General features: G+C 42.0%; 1 protein-coding gene across 1 annotated transcript in view; it reads left to right on the forward strand.

Moving 5' to 3' along the window:
- Window positions 1-5,400: 5,400 nt before the first annotated feature.
- Window positions 5,401-20,719, forward strand: part of CCDC169 (coiled-coil domain containing 169) — a 34,771-nt gene continuing 19,452 nt past the window's right edge. Inside the window, exons 1-4 of the mRNA XM_075741996.1 lie at window positions 5,401-5,754; window positions 11,390-11,472; window positions 11,906-12,016; window positions 12,109-12,149. Coding sequence (XP_075598111.1) covers window positions 5,678-5,754; window positions 11,390-11,472; window positions 11,906-12,016; window positions 12,109-12,149 — 312 coding nt within the window. The 5' untranslated portion in view covers window positions 5,401-5,677. The remainder of the gene's footprint in view (window positions 5,755-11,389; window positions 11,473-11,905; window positions 12,017-12,108; window positions 12,150-20,719) is intronic.

A 20,719-nucleotide genomic window follows, 5' to 3' on the forward strand; every position in this document is an offset into this window, starting at 1 on the left:
TCTGTGCTTGGCCTTTTTATGATGTGAAGCTATTGTACGGATCAGTGAGTGGAAAGACTTGCACTTCTGAAGTAATAAAAGAACAGCATTGGAATATGTCTATGGTAGAAACAAGCTCATCAATTAGAGCTTAAAATACTAGAAACTAAAAAGGTCCAGCAATTTCTGTTACTACAGGCTGTTACTTGCCAGCAAGTGTAACCAATTTAAGGCTACTAAAGACTTCACACTAGCAAAAGCATTTTTGTTGTTAGGAACAATAGTGATGTATGTATTTCTGTCTTCCTTCTCCCTCCCATTTTGGATTTGCATATAGCTCATGCCCTTTGGTTTAATCTATAAACCATCAGAACAACAAGTTGTATTAAAACGGTTAAGATCCAAGTCTTACAGTCTTCAAGAGACAAAGTTGTAACAAATTGAGGGGAAAAAAAGGTAAATGCCACTGGTATCAGGCAAGCATTGTTGTACTGTTCAATCCACTGTTCTCTTCAGTTAGTCTTTCAAATTTGTCTCAAAGCTGATTAAAGTTTTTTAAAAAATAATGCCTACCCCATTTTACAGTTTTTAATGTGATACATCCATGACTTTCCTTTTTCCGCTGTTCTGAAGTTTAGTTAATTCACACTGCTGAAAATATGCTGTTTAACTTGCCCTGCTTCGGCTGTCGCTACTTGGGCCCTGGGCAGCAAATCCATAGGATTCTCCAGAGTTCCTCTACCACTTACTTCACATACTTACTGCCTTATCTCATCTCTCCCTTTTATAGGCTATATACATTGAGCTCCCTAAGCCTTATATCCTAGGTTCCTTTTCTGTTCCCAGCTTGGTTGGTTCTCCTTGGAACACTGAACATCCTTGGATGTCTGACACTCCTAGAAATAGTCTTACTAATGCTGTTTACTGAGTAAACTGCTACCCGATTTCATAATGCATTGCTATTTCCAAATTAAATTATTCAAAGTCTTTTCTGCTATAATGTTGGTCTCAAATCTTAAGAAGATTACTTTTAATGACCTCTAAGTCATAAGCTACTGCCATCTCTGGCATCTCCACCATTCTGTAGGTATGAACCACTGATCTTGCCTCAAGTCTAAAGCCCTTCATTTGAATGGATTCCTCTAGATTCCAAGGGTTGGTTGGTTTAATGCTGATTTAAAACCACTTTGGGATAGCCTATCTCTTAATATTCTCTGACAAACTGAATCTGTAATCCTTTAAAAAGGAATTGGTAAAACTACATTCCACTAAAACAATGCTGACCAGCCCACCATAGAATGGTGTAGGTTGGAAGGGACCCCCAGAGGTCCTGGACTACAGAGGTCTGTAGTCCACCCTTCTCAAAACAGGTCCAGCTGGAGCACAGTATTCTGTGCCAATTCTGCTCATGCTTTGATTATCTCCAAGGATGGAGACTTTGCAACCTCTCTGGGCAACCTTTGCCAAGTTTGACTCCAGTAAAGGTAAAAATATTTCTCCCTTATACTGGGCCAGTTTTGCTTTTTTATGTGGACTCAGGTACTTTGTTGGTTATCCTTCCTAGTGCACACTGGAGAAACGTCTGGCTTCTCTGTCTTCTCTACATCTTCTCTACACCTTCCTCTTACGTAGCTGTTGACAGCACTAAGATCTCCTTATGCCTTCTCTTCTCTAAGCTGAACACAGGTCATGTGCGCCAGCCCCTGACCAGCTTGGCAGGGCCTTGGGATTTGTTTGGGAGCCCAAAGCTAAGGACTACAGCAGGTGGTCCCACAAGTGCTGAGAACGACCTCCCTCAACCTCCTGCCCGTGCTCTTGCTAACACGGCCCAGGAGGCCATTGGTCTGGTTTGCTGCAAGGTGCATTGCTGCCTCATGGTCTGCTTCTTCACCAGGGACCCCTGTGTCTTTTCCTGCGAGGTTGCACTCCAGTTACTACCCCAGCCTCCAGTGATGCACGGGCTTTTCCCATCCCAAATGTGTGACTTTGCATTTGCTTTTTGTTGAACTTCCTTAGGTTCCTCTCAGCAGCCTGTTTCTCCAGGCTGTCCAGCCCCCTCTGAATGGCAGCCCTGCCCTCCTCTCGTGTAGCAACTGCTCTGCTCGATTCATCATCATTGGCAAACTTGCCGAGAGTGCGTTCAGTCTGCCAGGTTGTTAATAAAGAATTAAGGGTATCGGCTCCGGTACTGATCCCAGAGTCAAGCAGTCATACTGCTGATTGCCACACTTTAAGCCTGATGGCCCAGCCAATTTTCCACTGACCTTGTTTCCCACTTATCCAATCTGTATCTCACCAATTTGCCTGTAAAGGTACTATAGGAGACTATCAAAGTCCTTGGTAAACTCAAAATATACAGCATCCACCTGTTTCCCCTTGTCCACACAGCCAGTCATCATACCCTAGTTACTGGTGCTACAGAAATAACTACTTCTTTGTAAAAATTAATTTATGTCATAATCCAAATGCTTGTCTTCAGCAACTGGTCTACATTGCTTTTAAGCAACTCCAGCTGTTTATTGCCTTCACATAATCCAAATATATGTATTTAAGTATGACATTTTTTTCAAACCATATTGTGTTGTGACCAAGTTTCCTAACTTTTCTTACTAAAACTTTTAATCTCAAAGATAACATTAAAAGCCTTAAAACAATGAAAGTCCCTTTGTAGGTATCCATATATCTAATTGTAACCGATTTATTTGGAATAAAGGAGCAAAATTCCCATGTGTTGCAAGTGTCACTATGTTACTGCCGTCATTCTTAAAAATATTGGTGGTGTGAAGTTTTACATACTCACACAAGACGTCAGCCCACAAGATACTTTTGCTCTTCTCCCACTCCAGCTCCCAAACGATCTGCTGAAGCACCCAGTTAGACCTGCTGTCCTGTGCCAACCCAGCCAGTGTGGTCTGGGCTCATCCTGATGTGCACTGTGACCTAGTTTCTGAGAGCTTACCTAGTTAGGACACCTAGTAATCCCTGAGTTGAGGCTGTGAACTGAAAGTATCCTGGAGAGGAGGTCAAAGAAAAGCCTCCTGGGGCAGAGAGAGTACACCATGGCCGGGATACAGCCCTCTGTTACCAGTGCTCTCTGTTCTCAGACTTCCTTGTGATTCCAGGGCTCTTTCTGAGCTCTCCGAATATGCCTTCTGGTTGGGGAACTATTCACTAGGCTGGTTAAGGTCATCTTGAAACAGTTCTTCACAAAAAATGGTAACAAGAAAAATGGTTACTGGTTAATACCCTGGCTGTTAAGATTTGGTGCACTGAGTTATGAATGCTAACCTAGGTCCAAGGCATTACTTAAATTACTGGTTTGGTATGGAATGTGTTCTCAATATGTACCTTAAAAAGGGAGCATTCCGTAAATCCTGAAGGCAAAATGAGCAGCTAAATTTAAATGCAGTTACAGTGCAGCACTCTTCTAAATTTGCTTCTTGTATTTCAGACAATTTTGAGTTCAATCTACACCTCAAGTGATAACTCACTGATTAGATGCTAGCATCAATTATAACTCAAGACTGTCAAAAATCACCTCCTGCCCTATATATCAGACAAAGGACATTAAAATGACCTTTTCTTCTTACAGTCAAGCTTCTCAGTCTCCATCCTACTGTCCTACCCCCAGATCCTCCTGGATTAGTGACCCTGCTGCTGCAGTATCAGTAAGGCATTAGATTGGCCCATTCCAGTGTCACAAACTACCACCTTAGGACTAAAATTCACAAAATTTCAGGGCTGACTTTTGGATGGCAATACCAATTTATGTTATGTTAAAGTAATGATAATACATAACCCTTGTTTCAAACTTTGAAAGCAGTGCTTCTGTTCCCAAAAAGCTGTAGAGCTATTGCATTTCGCTTGCTGCTCGTGCAACAGAATTACTTCTGAGTAGCTGAGAAACTATACCCGTTGTTTTTTTCACAATCATAGAATCATAGAATGGTTTGGGTTGGAAGGGACCTCAAAAATCATCTAGTCCAACCCCCCTGCCATGGGCAGGGACACCCTCTACTAGATCAGGTTGCCCAAAGCCCCATCCAGCCTGGCCTTAAACACTTCCAGGGATGGGGCATCCACAGCTTCTCTGGGCAACCTGTTCCAGGGCCTCACCACCCTCATAGTAAAGAATTTCTTCTTAACATCTAATCTAAACCTACCCTCTTTCAGGTTAAACCCATTACCCCTTGTCCTGTCACTACACTGCCTGATAAACAGTCCCTCACCATCTTTCCTGCAGGCCCCTTCAGGTATTAGAAGGCTGTAATTATGTCTCCCTGGAGCCTTCTCTTCTCCAGGCTGAACAATTCCAACTCTCTCAGCCTGTCTTCATAGGAGAGGTGCTCCAGCCCTCTGGACTCACTCCAACAGCTCCAACAACATACCAGTAAAGCAAAATTGCACTCCATCTCCTTCCTGAGAAAAGGAACCGTTTCTCTAGTGAGAACTAGGTCCCATGAAATGGTGAGTTGATCTACGAGCACGCTAACCACTCCCAATTTCACCCTGTCCCTTGCATCAACTCTGGTGCTTTTCTGAGCAGCTGGTGAGGCATTTCAGCTCCCTAACCAGCAGAAACTGGAAGCATTTTCCCTGATGTAAATCTCGTAGGTTCCATGAGCTGTATTGGCTCATTGGAGAGTTACACGAATGTCAGAGCTGGCACTGAAGCAGCCTCAGGGAGAGCCTGACAGAGGTGGTGCCACTCTTGGCAGCATTAAGCTGTTAGATTCAGTCCACCCCACAAAGCTTTACCTTGAGAAAGCCATGAACTGATCTGAAATTCCCTTGTGTGAAAAATGCAACATCAAACATTTTTAAGCATGAATCTGGAACACTGTAAGATAATTAAAGTATCAGCCAGTATTTATTGACTAATTGACTCCATTGACTTGATTAGTGATATTAAGACTGATTATTCTAAGGTCTTTTGCCCTTTCTCAGGTTAGGTACTTGCAAACTAGTTTATGCCCAGTACAGATCACAATTACCAAGGGGACTAAAATACAGGCTAGGCACTCTTTTCAGCCCAGGCCCCGCCGTGCTGTGCCTGCCTTCACATGTGGGTCAAAGCATTTATTTAAAACCGTGCTACTTTCCATCCAAAAGTCTTAAAAAAAAAAAAAAAAATCTGCACATGTTTGTGTTTCCCAGGTCATGATAAGCTTAGCACACTGACTTGATGATCTTAAAGGTCTTTTCCAACCTGAATGATTCTATGATTCTGGAAGTCTTTAAACTGCAGCCAAAACTGCACCATGTTTTTCCCATTAATTCTGGTGCTGCCTGAGCCACATGATTGGGATTTCCCTGGACAGAGGGAAGAAAAACCCCATCGAACCAGGGGCCGATACAGCAGTGACTGGCGAGAGCTGCTACCAATGTATACAGACTGGCCCACACAGCGCACGTCTCGGCCCCAGGCGACGCCAGCTCCCAGGCGGGCGTTCGCGCCCGTCCCCCGTCCCCCCCTCCCCGCTTCTCCTGGGCAGGGAAAAGCCACGGCGGCTGCGGAGAGTGGGGTTGCCCACGCCAAGGGGTGAGCGGGCCGAGGGCCAGGACCGCCGCCCGCCCGCGTCTGGCCACCCAGCAGCCTCGGCAGGGCGGGACGGGCCGCGCAGCTGCCTCGGGCTTCCTCCGGGCGCGGCGGCCGTTACCCCGCGCAACAGCAGCCAACGCCGAGACGGACGGCGCCATGGGGGAAGGCGGAGGCCGCCGGGCGGCAGACCCCGACCGTCTGGAGCTGGAGCTGGGGCGGGAGAGGCGGAAGAAGTGAGTGCCCGGTGGGGGCCGGGGCTGAGGCCGGGCAATGCGGAGCCGCGCCGAAAGACTGGCTATCGCGGGCCGCCTGCCGCCTCCCGGCGGCAAAATGGGGGCTGTTGGCTTGGGAGGGCGTTCCGGTTGGTGCGGTGGGTGGGGAGCGGCCCGGGAGCTCCCACAGCTCGGGTCGGCTGTGCTGGGAACGGAGTAGGGAGTGGAGTGGTGAGACAGCGTGGGGTACGGGGCATGGTGGGCAACGGGAACGGCTGGCCAAAGCTCTGGGGCTGGCACAAGGAGCCCGATGAATTAGGATAAATAATTTCAGCCACAAATGAGGCTGGTGCTGGACAAGCAAGGAAAATAGGACTGGGTGTCGTGGTTTAACAGCAGTAGGCAGCTAAACGCTATGCCGCCGCTCACTCACTCCTCTCCCAGTGGGATGGGGGAGACAATCAGAAGGGTAGAAGTGAGAAAATTTGTGGGTTGAGATAAAGACAATTTAATAAGTAAAAAAAAGAAAGGGAAACCCAAGACAAGCAAGCGATGCAAAAACCCCATTTGCTCAACACCAGCTGGCCAATGCCAGTCCCCAAGCAACAGCAGCCCTGGCAAACTCCACCCTCCAGTTCTTATTGCTGAAGAAGACTTATTGCATGGTATGGAATGTCCCTTTGGTCCCTTGGGGTCAGCTGTGTTCCCTCCCAACTTCTTGTGCACCCCCAGCCTACTCGCTGGGGGTGTGAGAAGCAGAAAAGGCCTTGGCTCTGTGTAAGCACTGCTCAGCAATAACGAAACCATCCCTGTGTTACCAACGCTTTTCATCACAAATCCAGAATGGCATTGTATGAGCTTCTGTGAAGAAAATTAACTATATCCAATACACCGGGATTGGAAGCCACAATGGGATAAGAACAGAAAAGACCTTATGCCTGTTTGGGGGAAGAAGAATCAAATGGACAATGAGATGTTCTTTATACACTTTTCTTCCCACAATGTTGAATAAAACCAGAACGCTGGATTTCACTCTACTATCAGTATGTATCCCTGAAACCTACAGGGAAGGTATGGCATCTCTAGTGCAGTTTGCAGAGATGAGGACTTGTTATTGCTACCAGTTAGTCCCTTTGCTTAAGCAGCAAATGTTTCATTGCTCTGATTGTTGATGCTCATGCGGTGGTGGGATTCTAGGTTGTTTTTTTCCTCAGTTTGCTTAGAAATTTACACATTTTTCCCTATGTTAAAGAACATGATTGCCTTTTGAATGTTAATAAATTAAAAGTTAGAAAATGTCAGAAGCTCCTGTGCTGCTTTAAGTCAGACCCTTAATATTTACATCTCTGTACCATTTTCAGACATTCTGTACCAAACTGATTTTTCCCCTGGACAATGTTTGTTTCACTGCCTGGGCTACAGATTCTCTTCAAACTGGTCCTGCAGTTGTGGACTTTATAAAATATTTATTCACTAATGGAAATGGGGAAGCCAATAATAAGAGTCAAAATGGTTAGGCAGCTTCTGCATTCAAAATGGCACAAAAAGCAGCTTGGACATATTTGCACCAATGTGTAAGTAAATGGCCTTTTACTAAATCTCCTGAATGGTGTTGTGTCAGTGTAATACATCAGTTATCCTTTGCATGTACCAATTCTTTTACCTGACACATGAGCTTGATATTAAAGGTGTTCAGATAAAAAACAGAGTGGTGTTGGCTTTGTTTTACTGGTCTTATTTTTTATTTTTTTTAATTAATGAAAACCTTAAGTTCTTGCTAATATTCCTGAGAATCTTCTGCAATACTGGGCCTAAAGCCCAGGACATGCTGTGAAGTGGTGACTTATTTGCCAAGGAAAGGATATGGAGTTAATAAAAACCTTTATTGTGATGGCATGACAGCAAAGGACTTGCTGCTCCAGGTGCATTCTAGAGCTGTTTCCCGTGGTATATTTTATGCATGCAAATAGACAATACCATTATTGCCTATTTCACAGAAGTTATTTATTCAACCTGTTAATGACTAGGGTTGTTGGACATCTGAACGAGTCACATGTATAGCCAGTGAATACAGCAAGGCTCATTGAAGGTGTGATTCATCTGACCTACTTTGGCTAGCTGTTTTAGCATGAGATGACTCACACCCTCCGAGGTGCCTGTTTCTCTCCATTGGGTATAAAGCAAGCTGAGGATGACTGGCTTACAGCTAGATGTCTGCATTCCTTCACAGCCATCTCACCCTTGTCTTCTTTTTACTGGCTTACTTGATTATTGTGCCATTTAGGCAGTTTGCTAACAGCCCACCTACCACTCTCATTTAACACTCATGAAGAAGAGATTTTTACTTCAAAGAGTAAATTGAATCATCCATGTCCGTAAGGGGTCTGCACCTAAAGTACCTGCTGATTCTCAATGATTGTGGATGTAATACTGTGAAATCTTTCAAAGGCTTTAGTGAAAGTCAGCTTAAATCTGACTCTGAATTACTGTAATCAAGATTCAGTACAGGTTTTGATTGGGAAATGTCATGGCAAATGTTTCTGAGAGAGAAGGCACATAATACTGCAGCACACTTCTTACTAAACAAAGAGGTCTTAAAGCCATATATTTATGCATGTCAGCTACTTACTAATGTTCATGGAGTTGTGTGTTAAATCAGCTTGTGAGATTTCAGCTTCTCTGGCTTTCCTGGCAAGGAAAGCTGCAGCATTTTCCCAGCACACTGCTGACTGCAAGTGTCAGAAGTCTGTAGCTTTCAGTACTGTATATGCTCTTCCCTGTGGTGCCTTTTGCACTGCGCCGTATTGTTTCTGCTTTGTTCATAGGTTCTGAAGGCATCTATATATTTTATCTTCTACAGGAATCAGTAAAGGTCTGCCATGTTATAGAGCTGATGCCCTAGAACCGATGATTTCCCTTGAGCTTCTCCTGTAATGTTTCACTATAGAAAATGCTTCAGGCAGTCTTTTGTCTGATACATGTACCAGATATCCAGATCTGGATAGCAAAATGTGCAGGAAAATGGCTTTCATCCTAAGTGGCTGTCACTTTCATGTAAAGTAACACCTGTAAACTGTCTTAAAAAGAAACTCAGCAATTTTTTTCTTTTGTCATTTCAATCACGGCCTTCTTATCTGAACTGCACTTTTTTCTCCTTTTCTTCACAAGAACTTTCTTGTTATGCCTAGTATGTAAGGATGTAGTTAAGTTCCCTTGATGGCTTAAATGTGAGCTTCCAGGATTTATGGGCTTTCTTCTGCGATGACTATAAATTGTCCATTGACATGGGAAAGATTCATAGGCCTTGAATATGTCTAATTATGTTTAACACATGTGAGGTCGCAGGTAAAGTCACACCACAGTCCCTCTAAGCACAGACCGAGTCTTTATTTGGGCAGGCAGTTATACACAGCTGCATTAAATTCACAGTAACAGATACGTAGTGTGACCGCCACTTCCTATCACAATTGGAAATAACTCCAGAAATGCAAAATACTTTGATACATTAAAAAGCTGAAGTATTTACCGAGTTCATCAAAGTGATTTATTTCTACACCCCTTCTCTGTCAGTGCAGGCACTGTAATTTACTGCATATACGCTGACTAAAATAGAGAGGTTCCACCCTGGCTACTTTCTGGGTGCTATTGGAGTATTAAATATTTAATAATAATTAGATTTTAAAAAAAAACCAAACTGGTTTCAGTTGCCAAATGAATATAAGACTTTCTGTCAGTGTAGCAATTCCAGTCTGACACCTGACGATTTATCATTTCTGTACACATTTTCATCAGGACAAAATATAATTGGAAGTTGGCTGGCAGTTTTGCTAATGGTGCAGAAAGAATAATAAAATCTAATATAAGAAATGTTGTACATAGTCTTGGAATGGTAACGGAAATGAAAACCTGAAAACATTGGATTTAAAGAACTCATTCTTACTGTGTTATCCCTCTGCATCCATCTAAGTACCTAGTTAGGGTGTGTTTGAAAAGGAAAACAATTTCATTTTGGTACAGCTCAACTCTAGTTACAGCTTTGACTGTCTAATTTTCAGTGTTACTTCCTTTCAAAAATCCCATTTTAGCATTCACTGTCGTCATAATTTCCTGTTTTCCAAGCACTGAGATGTTGATAGAAATCTGCCTTACAGAAACCTTATCTATTTGTATTGGAATGATACCAGCAATGTAGTAAGGTCTTGTCTTTCTTTTTCTTAGCCATCTGCCTCTTTCATTTGCAGTGGGAGCAAATAGGCAGCAGCAATCGGATTTCCTTTGGGTTTCCTGCATTGACGCTTTTTGACTCAAGTGTTTCAAGTCTGGGCTTTCACCACACCCTTTTTTACGGCAAATTACCGTAGAATCATGGAATCATAGAATGGTTTGGGTTGGAAGGGACCTCAAAGATCACCCAGTTCCAACCCCCCTGCCATGGGCAGGGACACCCTGCACTAGACCAGGTTGCCCAAAGCCCTGTCCAACCTGGCCTTGAACACTTCCAGGGATGGGGCATCCACAGCTTCTCTGGGAAACCAGTTCCAGTGACTCACTGCCCTCATAGTAAAGAATGTTTTCCTAACATCTAATCTAAATCTGCCTTCCTTCAGTTTAAAACCATTGCCCCTTGTCTTATCACTACACCCCAACTCTCTCAGCCTGTCTTCACAGGAGAGGTGTTCCAGCCCTCTGATCATCTTCGTGGCCCTCCTCTGGACTCGCTCCAACAGCTCCATGTCTTTCTGGTACTGGGGACCAGTACAAGAACTTTCATTATTATACTGTACTTTACATTATTATACAGTACTTTCATTATTTATTTGCCTGTCCCCTCTCTCTAATTTAATGTCACTAGGGACAAAAAGAGCAATGGAGCAAGGAGGGATTGGAAGACCTTTCTCTCCCTTGCCATTCTTACTGTGCTCCAGTGTGTTTCTTGCACTGAAAACTTATTTGAATTGCCCTAAGTTCCTCTTCTTCACATTTCTCTCCTGTTTAAGCTCTTCAGTCCTCCCCATTCCAGACATACCTGTTCTATTTCTTAAGATTCGTTGGTCTGCTTCTGCAGCTTTCAGAAGCAGACTTTTACTGAAAAAGAAAATGGTGGCTTTAGCTCCTGTATTTTTTTGTAACGCTCATTTTACTTTAATCACTGGCTTTCTTTTCTGATAGTCATAATACATGGTATGCTTTGATTGTTTTTGTTACAGGTACAATTTAGAAAATTACTATTAATCATTGAGCAATGAGTCAAAATGAAGAATTAATTCAGAATTTCAAATAGCACATCTCTCAAACATATTCTTGTTTCAAAAAACATATTTCTTGGGCATCTTCCCTTAGATGAAAAATTAAGAGCAGGGTCTTCTCTACATTTCTTTAATTCTGATGATCTGCTAGACAGTTATTAGATTTTAGGAAATGTCTGTTTTGCTTTTTTTATGGAAGTAATTTTATTCACAACGTAGAAATGATTCTATTGTTTTTAAGGCACTGCAGTATCTGTAGAGAAAAATATATTAAAAAAAACTTGGGCAAGATGATGTCATTACATAGGAAGGACCAATAGATGCTTAATCTGAAAATATATTCAATTTTTTTTTTAAATTTAGTAAGATTAATGCAATAGCCAATTTATTGATTTCTCTAAATACCACAGGCAAATGCTTGAAATCTCAATATTTGAACTGAGAAACACAGTAACAGAACTGGAAAAAAGACTTAGCAGTGTTGAAGATGAAGGTGAGTGAATTGCAACAGTCTTGCTAATTGATTAGGAAACACAGAAAATTAATTCCTTTGAGTACAGAGATAGAAATTTTTATTTAGAAATTTAAGTTTTCCTTTTTCAAACATGACTATTAGAGGTGTGAAGCTGCAAATGTGAAATTAAGAAATACTACATGCTGCATGTTAGCTTTATTTATTAATGAAACTATGAATAACATGAATTCATAGAGTTGGTTAATATTCTGGCCACAGTAAGCCCAGTGAAAAGTTCCCTTGATTTATATTTTCAAGGTCTTTTGTATGCAAAAATCCTCATTATGTGCATTACTAACTGGAGACTTTCTCAGTCTCCAGAAAAAAAAAAGGAAACGCTTTAAAAAACGCTTTTTCTTGAAATGGCACAAAATAATCTGGGAAACAGAATAACCCTGTATTTATTTTTAAGGTAATGAATGGAAAACCAGATATGAGACGCAAGTAGAATTGAACAAACAGCTGGAAAGGCAAATTAATATTCTTCAAAAGAAAATGGAGATTATTCGTGGCAATCCAGCAGGTAGAAATGGGTATTCATAACTGTTTTCTGATAGAATTAGTGATTACATGTTGAAATTATATCAATGGGTCAAATTTTCTGCTTATTTATAGATAAATTGTCCATTGTTCGCACCTTTGATCAAATGCCTGTGGTGAGTACTATGACATTAAGTTGGTTAACAAAAAATCACAGTGTAATTGAAGAACTTGTATAATCTTTATTTTTTCCTGACAGAAAATATCAGCAGCTTGGTCTAGAAACCAAAATAATCAGTCCTGCTTACTTTTTTTATTGTTTCAGATATGCAGTTGCTTATAAATTTATAAAGTAGAGAATAAAATCATTAAATAGGAGTTACACAAGACCTGAGTGTTGGGAAGAATCATATAGTGAAATTTTTGACTGAGTGAAGGTTGTGTGATTCGACCTGCACTTCCCCCCACCCCTCCCTTCTTCCCAGGCTCAACTTCACTCCCCATTTCTCTCCCTCCTCCCCCTGAGCAGCACAAGGGGATGGGGAATGGGGGTTGTGGTCAGTTCATCACACGTTGTCTCTGCTGCTCCTTCCTCCTCAGGGGGAGAACTCCTCACAATTTGCCCCTGCTCCATCGTGGGGTCCCTCCCACGGGAGACAGTCCTTCACGAACTTCTCCAACGTGAGTCCTTCCCATGGGCTGCAGTTCTCCACCAACTGCTCCAGCGTGGGTCCCTTCCACAGGGTGGAGACCTTCAGGAGCAGACTGCTCCAGCATGGATCTCTTCCACAGGTTCACAAGTCCTGCCAGCAAACCTGCTCCAGCCTGGGCCCCTCTCTCCATGGGTCCACAGGTCCTGCCAGGAGCTTGCTCCAGCATGAGCTTCCCATGGGGTCACAGCCTCCTTCGGGTGCCTCCACCTGCTCTGGCGTGGGGTCCTCCATGGGCTGCAGGTGGATATCTGCTCCACCATCATCCTCCATGGGCTGCAGGGGGACAGCCTGCCTCACCATGGTCTTCTCCATGGGCTGCAGGGGAATCTCTGCTCCGGCGCCTGGAGCACTGCCTCCCCCTCTTTCTGCACTGACCTTGGTGTCTGCAGAGCTGTTCTTCTCATGTATTCTCACTCCTCTGTCTGGCTGCAGTTGCTCAGCAGTTTTTTCCCCCCTTCTTAACTACATTATCCCAGAGGCACTATCACCGTTACTGATGGTCTCGGCCTTGGCCAGCAGCGGGTCCATTGGCTGGCATTGGCTCTGTCAGACATGGGGGAAGCTTCTAGCAGCTTCTCACAGAAGCCACCCCTGTAGCACCCTCACAACCAAAACCTTGCCACACAAACCCTATACAATGTGTTTCAGTTTGTGCCCATTGCCTCTCATCCTTTCAGTGGGCACCACTGAGAAGAGCCCAGCCAGTCGGCCCCCAGCATATACTGGTGCTGCAGTTCTTTTTCCCTGGGAACAGGAATTTGCATTTCCCCCTGTTGAACTGAACTTCATGTGATGCCTCTCTGCCTATTTCTTTAGCCTTTTGATGCCCCTCTGAAATGCAGCACAATCCTCTGGTGTATCAGTCACTACTCCCAGTTTTGCATCAACTGTGATAACATAGATGAATAATCGCAGTAACATTTCGCATAATACAGTTACAGGAAAATTCCTCATTGTACAGTAAATACACTATTTTTGCAACATCAAAGGAAGTATCTGTTTTCATTTTCAAATTTTTATTTCTTAATACACTCATATTTCATGACCTATATTTCAACAAAGCATAAAACATTTTTTCTGTGATCTTGGGGAGAAAATGGCAAGAAAAAACCAGCAAATATTTTGGCCATTTAGTCTTCTCAAGCAGTAGATGAAGTGAAAACAATTTTAGATTCAGGAGTGCTTTTTCCTTAGTCTGTCATCTGCTGAAATCTTTTACTTTTGAGACCTCTTCTGCTTCTAACCCTCTTTTAGAAATAAGGAAGGCAGATAAAGATGTAATAATGCCTTGTAACATAAGCAGGAATAACAAACATTATGAGGCAGGGCTCTGATGATTTTTATTCCACTTGCTTATGCTTACAGAAGTGTTTCCATCTTTCTTACTTTTCTGTGCTTCAGATTCTGAAGATTAATGGGAGTTTATTGAGCCTAGAGGAGGCTGCATGCCATATTAGTGGGAATGATTATCTGTTGTGAGCAGGGTGTGAATAATTAACTGGTCTTTCTGATGGGATCCTTGGCTTTCACAAACAGTAAACATTCTTGCCACTTTTAGTACTATCCCAGAGACCATGGTGTTTTCTAGGTTGGCAGGATTTTTTTTTTTAACAGTTAATTAAAAAGAGAACAAAATCTTTCAAATCCCACTTTCCTTTTTCACAGAGTTGATTTGAAAATACGACTGGGATTATATTTGAAGAAGTCTTGAAGACAGAACATTGATCTGGAAAATCTACAGTAGAATCTGCTTCAGACAATGTTATTCCTGTCAGCCTATAAAGCACAAACTGGCATGCATGCTTACAGTATCAGAAGTGTTTATTTCCATCCCATTGCTAGCACTTTCTTAACCAATCCAATTACACCTTGCCAAGCACTCGGAGAGTCATTACTAGTGAGATAATCTTCACCAGCAGCTGTGCTGCACCAATCCAGGACATTTCTAATCCCTACTAAATACTGCCTTGCCTCCTCACCTATGAGCTGTGGTTCTGAGAGGTTTGATTACACAAAGGAAGGAATGACAGCACAACTGAAAGGTTCATACTGCCAGAAGGAGTCTAGAAGACAGTTTGAAGAGTCCTAGACTTACTCATTGACACCTAGGGAAGTCTGGAGCCCATGTGCCATGCCATAGGCTCTTCTTTCTTCTGCAGTTTTAAGTCCTTCAGCCTTCTGGCTTAGAGTGAATACATTCTTCTGTTTTCTAGCCAGAGGGGAGAAAAAAGTGCTTAGGGCTGTAGGGGGGATGTTTCATTTTCCCTTGTTTTGATTTTCGGGAGATTGAAAGAAGGAAAAAAAAGTATTTTGTGGGCTTTGCTGTTGGGTTTTTTTTTCACTGAATGTATGAGAAAAGTCAGTGTATATTTACAGATACTATTGGAGAATGCAGAGCTGCTTTTTTTTCTTTTAAATGTTAGGAGATAAAACACTGGTAAAAAAAATACACAGATCATTTTGTGGTGTTTAAGCATACAGGTTTATCCAAATCCTTTTTATGTTTTTAAGAATTGTTCAGGGGACTAGGGGGGGAATATTTAGCTTCTCTACAGATGAGAATAAAGAGCAGATGTGGTGAGTGGGAGTACAAAACCAAAGAGCTTTGCAGCCAGTCATCAATCTACATTTGCTCGAAGTAAAAATGCTGAGAGCGGGTATATATAAAATCATGTGTGTGTGTGTGTGTTAAATCAAAAGTACACTCTGATATTCAGCTTTCGACTTGCAGTTGCATATGAGGCTCTGTAGAAAGACAGCAAAGTGATTCTTCTGGCAAGATGATACAGATTTCTAGAATATGGCAACAGTAGACAGTAGATTTTGTTTTGAACAACATATTTAGAAAATTAAATAGCATTTGCAAGTCTTTTTAACCTATGTTCCCAAGGAAGTTAGAAGTATGCAGTTAGAATTATTAGAAGGACCTCTAATAATTCTTAACTTCCTAAGCAATTCCAGCTGTATTTAACAGAGGAGATATCTCAAAGATACTAAAGACATTTATCCCACTCAGCTCGTCCTTTAAGGTCCTACCATAATCAACAGAAGGAGAAAAACATGTCCGTAGAGTAATCCATCCCATTTAGAGATAGGTAGCATAAAATATTTTCTCAATATCAAGCACTACAGGGAAAATAAAAAAAAGGTTAGTCATCAGGGACCCTGGTAGTCAGCAAGCTATAAAAACCTGAATGAAAAGAAGAATACAAATGCAAATTCTGGAATGATGAACAAGGAAGCAGAGAGGATTTTCTGTGTTGATAAACTGCAATAATGGTTGCAGATGGCTTGCACTATTTTTGCTTTAGAATTATAAACGTACTGATGAATGATTCCTTGCTATTAAAATCATCGCTAAACCATTTAAATACACAATTATCATTCTGAAGTCCTTATACTGACTTGAGATAATCCTTTTTTTTGTTTCAAAAGAAATCATGTAGGTGTCACATGACAGTAAATGCAGAACCAATACCTCGAACACACAAATTTTTACAGCCAGGGTTTAGAAAATAATTTTTGTGTACTGAGAGCAGATTAAAAATAACCTAAACAGTGACAAGCATAAGGGAGTTCTAACAGTGAAAACTGTTTAGTCAGTAATTTTCTTTAGGTCCCAATGAATAATACAAATGTCATGCAGTACTTCAGAAATAATTACAGAAGGAATGCCTTCTCTCTAATGTATAACATGATGTGAATTTTACTTGCCTCTCTTAAACATGCTGCATTCATTTGTTAGCATTTTTTCATTAAATGATTTTTGGTGAAATACATGCTCTCTGCTAAACATAATTTCCCATATAAGCAGAAAGAAAATTATTCCTTTCTCTCTCACTATTTCTGCAAGAAAGAATCCCTAGATAGCGGCTTTAGTATGCAAATACTGAAAAGCATACTGCAAAATCAGTTCAGAAGAGCACACTCCTGATAGCATTGCCTTAGCAACGCTCTAGTTAAGATCAGCCAAGGAACCAAGGTTTCTGTGATAAATCACCATTTTCAGGAATGTCCAGCACCATAGCTGACAAAATTCTGACATTAAGGGCCAGATACTTGCTTTGCGAAGCTGCCTTTCTGAGAGCACAGAGACCCCAGAACTGAGACCCCCCACACAACCACTTCAGGGTTTTTGCTGTCAGTTTTAAACTTTAAGCAGAACGTGTGGCAGTGTCACCCAGGAGAAGGTGCTGGCAACATGACAGGAGAGGAATCTTGGGTTTGTGAAAACACGCAACGAAGACTTGGTATTTCAGTAGGTGTTGATAACTGCCTATAGGGAACATCAGCACTTTATAAAGGCATAGGAAATGTTGACAATTCTCCTAGCGAGTCACTGGTCAATGAACCTTGTTGCTCTTATTGGATTAAGTCACCATTAGCTCTATGGGAAGAAGAAATCTGTTATCCTATCTTTTTGTGAAAGTTAGAAGTATTTTGGAGAGAATTCTGTAGTCTGGTCTGACTGCCATAAGCTGTATCCTGCCTCCTCATAGACTATCCCTTCCTACTCCTTTCATCTGACCTCAGACAAGTATTTTGGATGCCTCCAATAGACCTTTTTGATTTGCATTTTTTCCTTTCCTTGTCATGTTGGCATTAGTTGTTCCTCCTGATGGCCTTGCACAAACGAGCAGATTATTTTACTCAGATCACTTTGTGGTATGCCCAGAGGCAGAATACACTTTGTATTTCAACGAAAACAATCAAGGAAAAATCTTGCAGTCAAGTGGCATTGTTAGCTGGCTCCTCTCAAGAATTCCGTAGCAATTGTCTGGGACCCTGGGATATCTTCCAGAGAAAATGTATAAGGAAGCAATCTCAAGACTTTTTCAGGCCTACCAGGAGTGATACTAAGTGAAACGTTTTAGAGTCAGCAACAACTTGTTCTGTTAATCTGAACCACAGCAATGGAGTCTCGGTTTTGACTTCCTCCTCCCCAGGTCAGCAGATAACCTCTACGAGCAATGCTGTGGAGACCATTGTCATCAGGATTTAGGGTAGCAGCGTCCCACCCCTGTTACACTGAAGGAGCCTGAACTTTCCAACAAGTCTCTAGGCTGATTTCTTCCCCTGGCCATTGCCCATGTCTGGTGCCAACAAGACGCACTGCATTCATGTAGTTTAACCCTCGGTTGGTTTCGAATATGAAGATGATGCTAACCACAAGGGGGCACTTGGCATTTAGACAAGTACAGGGAGCCTGCCTTCACCTCTTCTGAGCCCTTACAGGACCTAGGGTATATAGATCGAGTCCACATTCTATGCAGAAATATGCTATGCTAAGTAATTTTTATGTATCATTTCTTCAGTAATATATGACTACTGAAGTTACTGATACCAACTTAAAATGAAATTCTGTTAGAGTAAAACTAAAGATGTTGTATTAGTTTTTTAGTCTTGATGAGTTTAAAATGATCTGTTAAAAGAATCAGCTAGATCAGCTGATGAATGTCAGCTCCTAGTGTTGCAGGGAAGGGAGTTTATTTTCTAAACAAAACTTCATTTGATTTAAAATGTCAAGTAGGATGGATTGCAAAGGCTTCTTGTGTTTTTTGTTTGTTTTTTTTTTCCAACACGACTGACAGATGTAGTGCTTCTGTTCTAACTCATGGAGAAAAGTTAAAGAGGATTAGAGCTGAAGCAAATTGCCATAAGGATCAATAGTCTGCATGAGCTGGACTCTGCTGAAAGCAAGTTTGAGCCTCTTGATGATGTCATGGATTTGTCAACTTGTCTGTTGTGAAATGACTGATAGAAATTGCCACCTCTGTTGCCACTGGTAGCAGGGCAAGGAAAAATCCAGAATGAGAGCAACTTATGTGGGTGGCTTTAAAATTCAGCTGCAGTATCATTCTGTATAATTTCATTTTCTGGCAAGTGTTAACGCCAAATATGTAACTTCAGTCAAATGAAAAAGAAATTGTGTGAAAAAAAAGAAGAACTGGGGAATTGGTGTTCCCTTTGTGAAGCTGGACTTTGGTCACTGCTGGACACAAGACTTAATGTATCATTGCTCTGAGAGTGAATCTTGCTAAGCCCTGCAAAATTCCGTTGCATAAAGAAAGTATTCATTTAAAATCTCAGTGTGTCTTTTAGCTTACCAGCTTGCTCAGAGTGGCTTGACATGGACGACTTATTGAAAACTAAGGATCTTAAATTCAGGTTAAATCCCTTAGTCAGCTTATGTCTCCTTTTCAGGAATACATTGTCCAGCTATTCAAGGCTTAGTAGAAGAACCTGTAATAAATCTAACTTAAAAAACACATTTCAATATTCAAGTAAACCACTTCTAAAAAGCTTTTTCAGACTTTATCTTTCTGGTTCATCCTGGCGTTTCGTTGACAATTTCTCCTTCTGGGGGAGTGCTGCATACCTGGGAGGCTCCTTCTGGTTTTCTTGAGCTCTCACTGGTCCTTGCCTTGTATTGAGGCTTTTCTGTGCTCCAAGAACTCTGCTACAAGTCTGTGGTACTGTATGCTTCATACTCTGTTTTCTGTGAGCTTTTGCTTTTGTGTTGTTTCACTGTATTAAGCACTAAGCTGATCATACAACCATAAGCATTGAGAACTGAATCTTTTTCACTGAGGTTTCTTTCAGCTTACTTCTCACAGAATTCAGGAAAGGCAAATCCAGCCCTTAACGGTCTGGCTGAGTTCATATGCTGGTGTATCTCACTTCTTGATTTATACTGTTGTGCAGCAGCTAAAGACTTCAGACATATAAGGTCTCATATATATATATATATCTGTATATGTATCTTCAATTACTGCCTTGAAAGTAGGGATGGGAGGTAGGTTACAACCAGTCCTGGCTAAAGTGGGTCTCTAGAACCTCTTTGAAGTTTCTGTGTCGGTTTTTGAAATTGCATTTTATAGTGTTTATGGACTTGGAAAGGTCTTTTAGTTGAGTAGGAACATCTGTGTCACTAGATTCCCATAAGAACTTCAGTATTGCCATACTGAGCTCTGCATCATCAATTAGATGCGTGGACCTAGGAATAGAAGTCAGAAAGCTGAGTTGTCTGCCTAAGTTTTTTAGGTATTAACCGGAAGAAAGGCAGCTAGATTGGGATTCACAACAGAGTACGTAGTAGAGCTGGAAGACCAAAGGGAAGTTGGTAAGAAATGCCCAAAAATTGTGTCTGAAATGATAGAATCATAGAATCATAGAATGGTTTCGGTTGGAAGGGACCTTAAAGATCATCTAGTTCCAACCCCCCTGCTGCGGGCTGGGACACCCTCCACTAGACCGTGTTGCCCAAAGCCCCATCCAGCCTGGTCTTAAACACTTCCAGGGATGGGGCATCCACAACCTCTCTGGGCAACCTGTTCCAGTGCCTCACCACCCTCACAGTAAAGAATTTCTTTCTAACATCTAATCTAAACCTGCCCTCTTTCAGGTTAAACCCATTACCCCTTGTTCTGTCACTACACTCCCTGATAAACAGTCCCTCCCCATCTTTCCTGTAGGCCCCTTCAGGTACTGGTAAACCGCAATTAGGTCTTCCCGGAGCCTTCTCTTCTCCAGGCTGAACAATCCCAATTCTCTCAGCCTGTCCTCATAGGAGAGGTGCTCCATCCCAATGATCAGCTTCATGGCCCTCCTCTGGACTCTCTCCAAATCCTGCCTGCTTTCCAGAAGTAGGCATGACCTTGCAGCCTTTCTCACTGGTTCCTTCTCCATGTAAATTTTGCATTTCTGACTGATTAATGGCCTGGTTCAAAAATTATCATCTCAGCACTAGTTAAATATGATGGCAAGGGCACTCTCAAGATATGAGATATAAGAATTCAAGCTCTTAAGGTGGCAGAGGACTAAAATGTAACAACTCATCTAATTTCTTTGTGGGTTAATTTTTAGGCTGTTAGACAGAAGGGGATTCCTTCCTCATGTAATGTGGGTGGAGCATTCTCAGGTTGTGCCCCATTAGGAGGATGACCACCAGGAAGCTTTGCTTTGAGACTCCATAAAGGCTTTCAGCAGCAACCTAAGCAGCTCGATTAAGCTTGTGCTTATGGGCAACCACA

This window comes from Balearica regulorum, chromosome 1 (genome assembly GCF_011004875.1).
Source record: "Balearica regulorum gibbericeps isolate bBalReg1 chromosome 1, bBalReg1.pri, whole genome shotgun sequence".
In the NCBI taxonomy this organism is placed as follows: Eukaryota; Metazoa; Chordata; class Aves; order Gruiformes; family Gruidae; genus Balearica; species Balearica regulorum.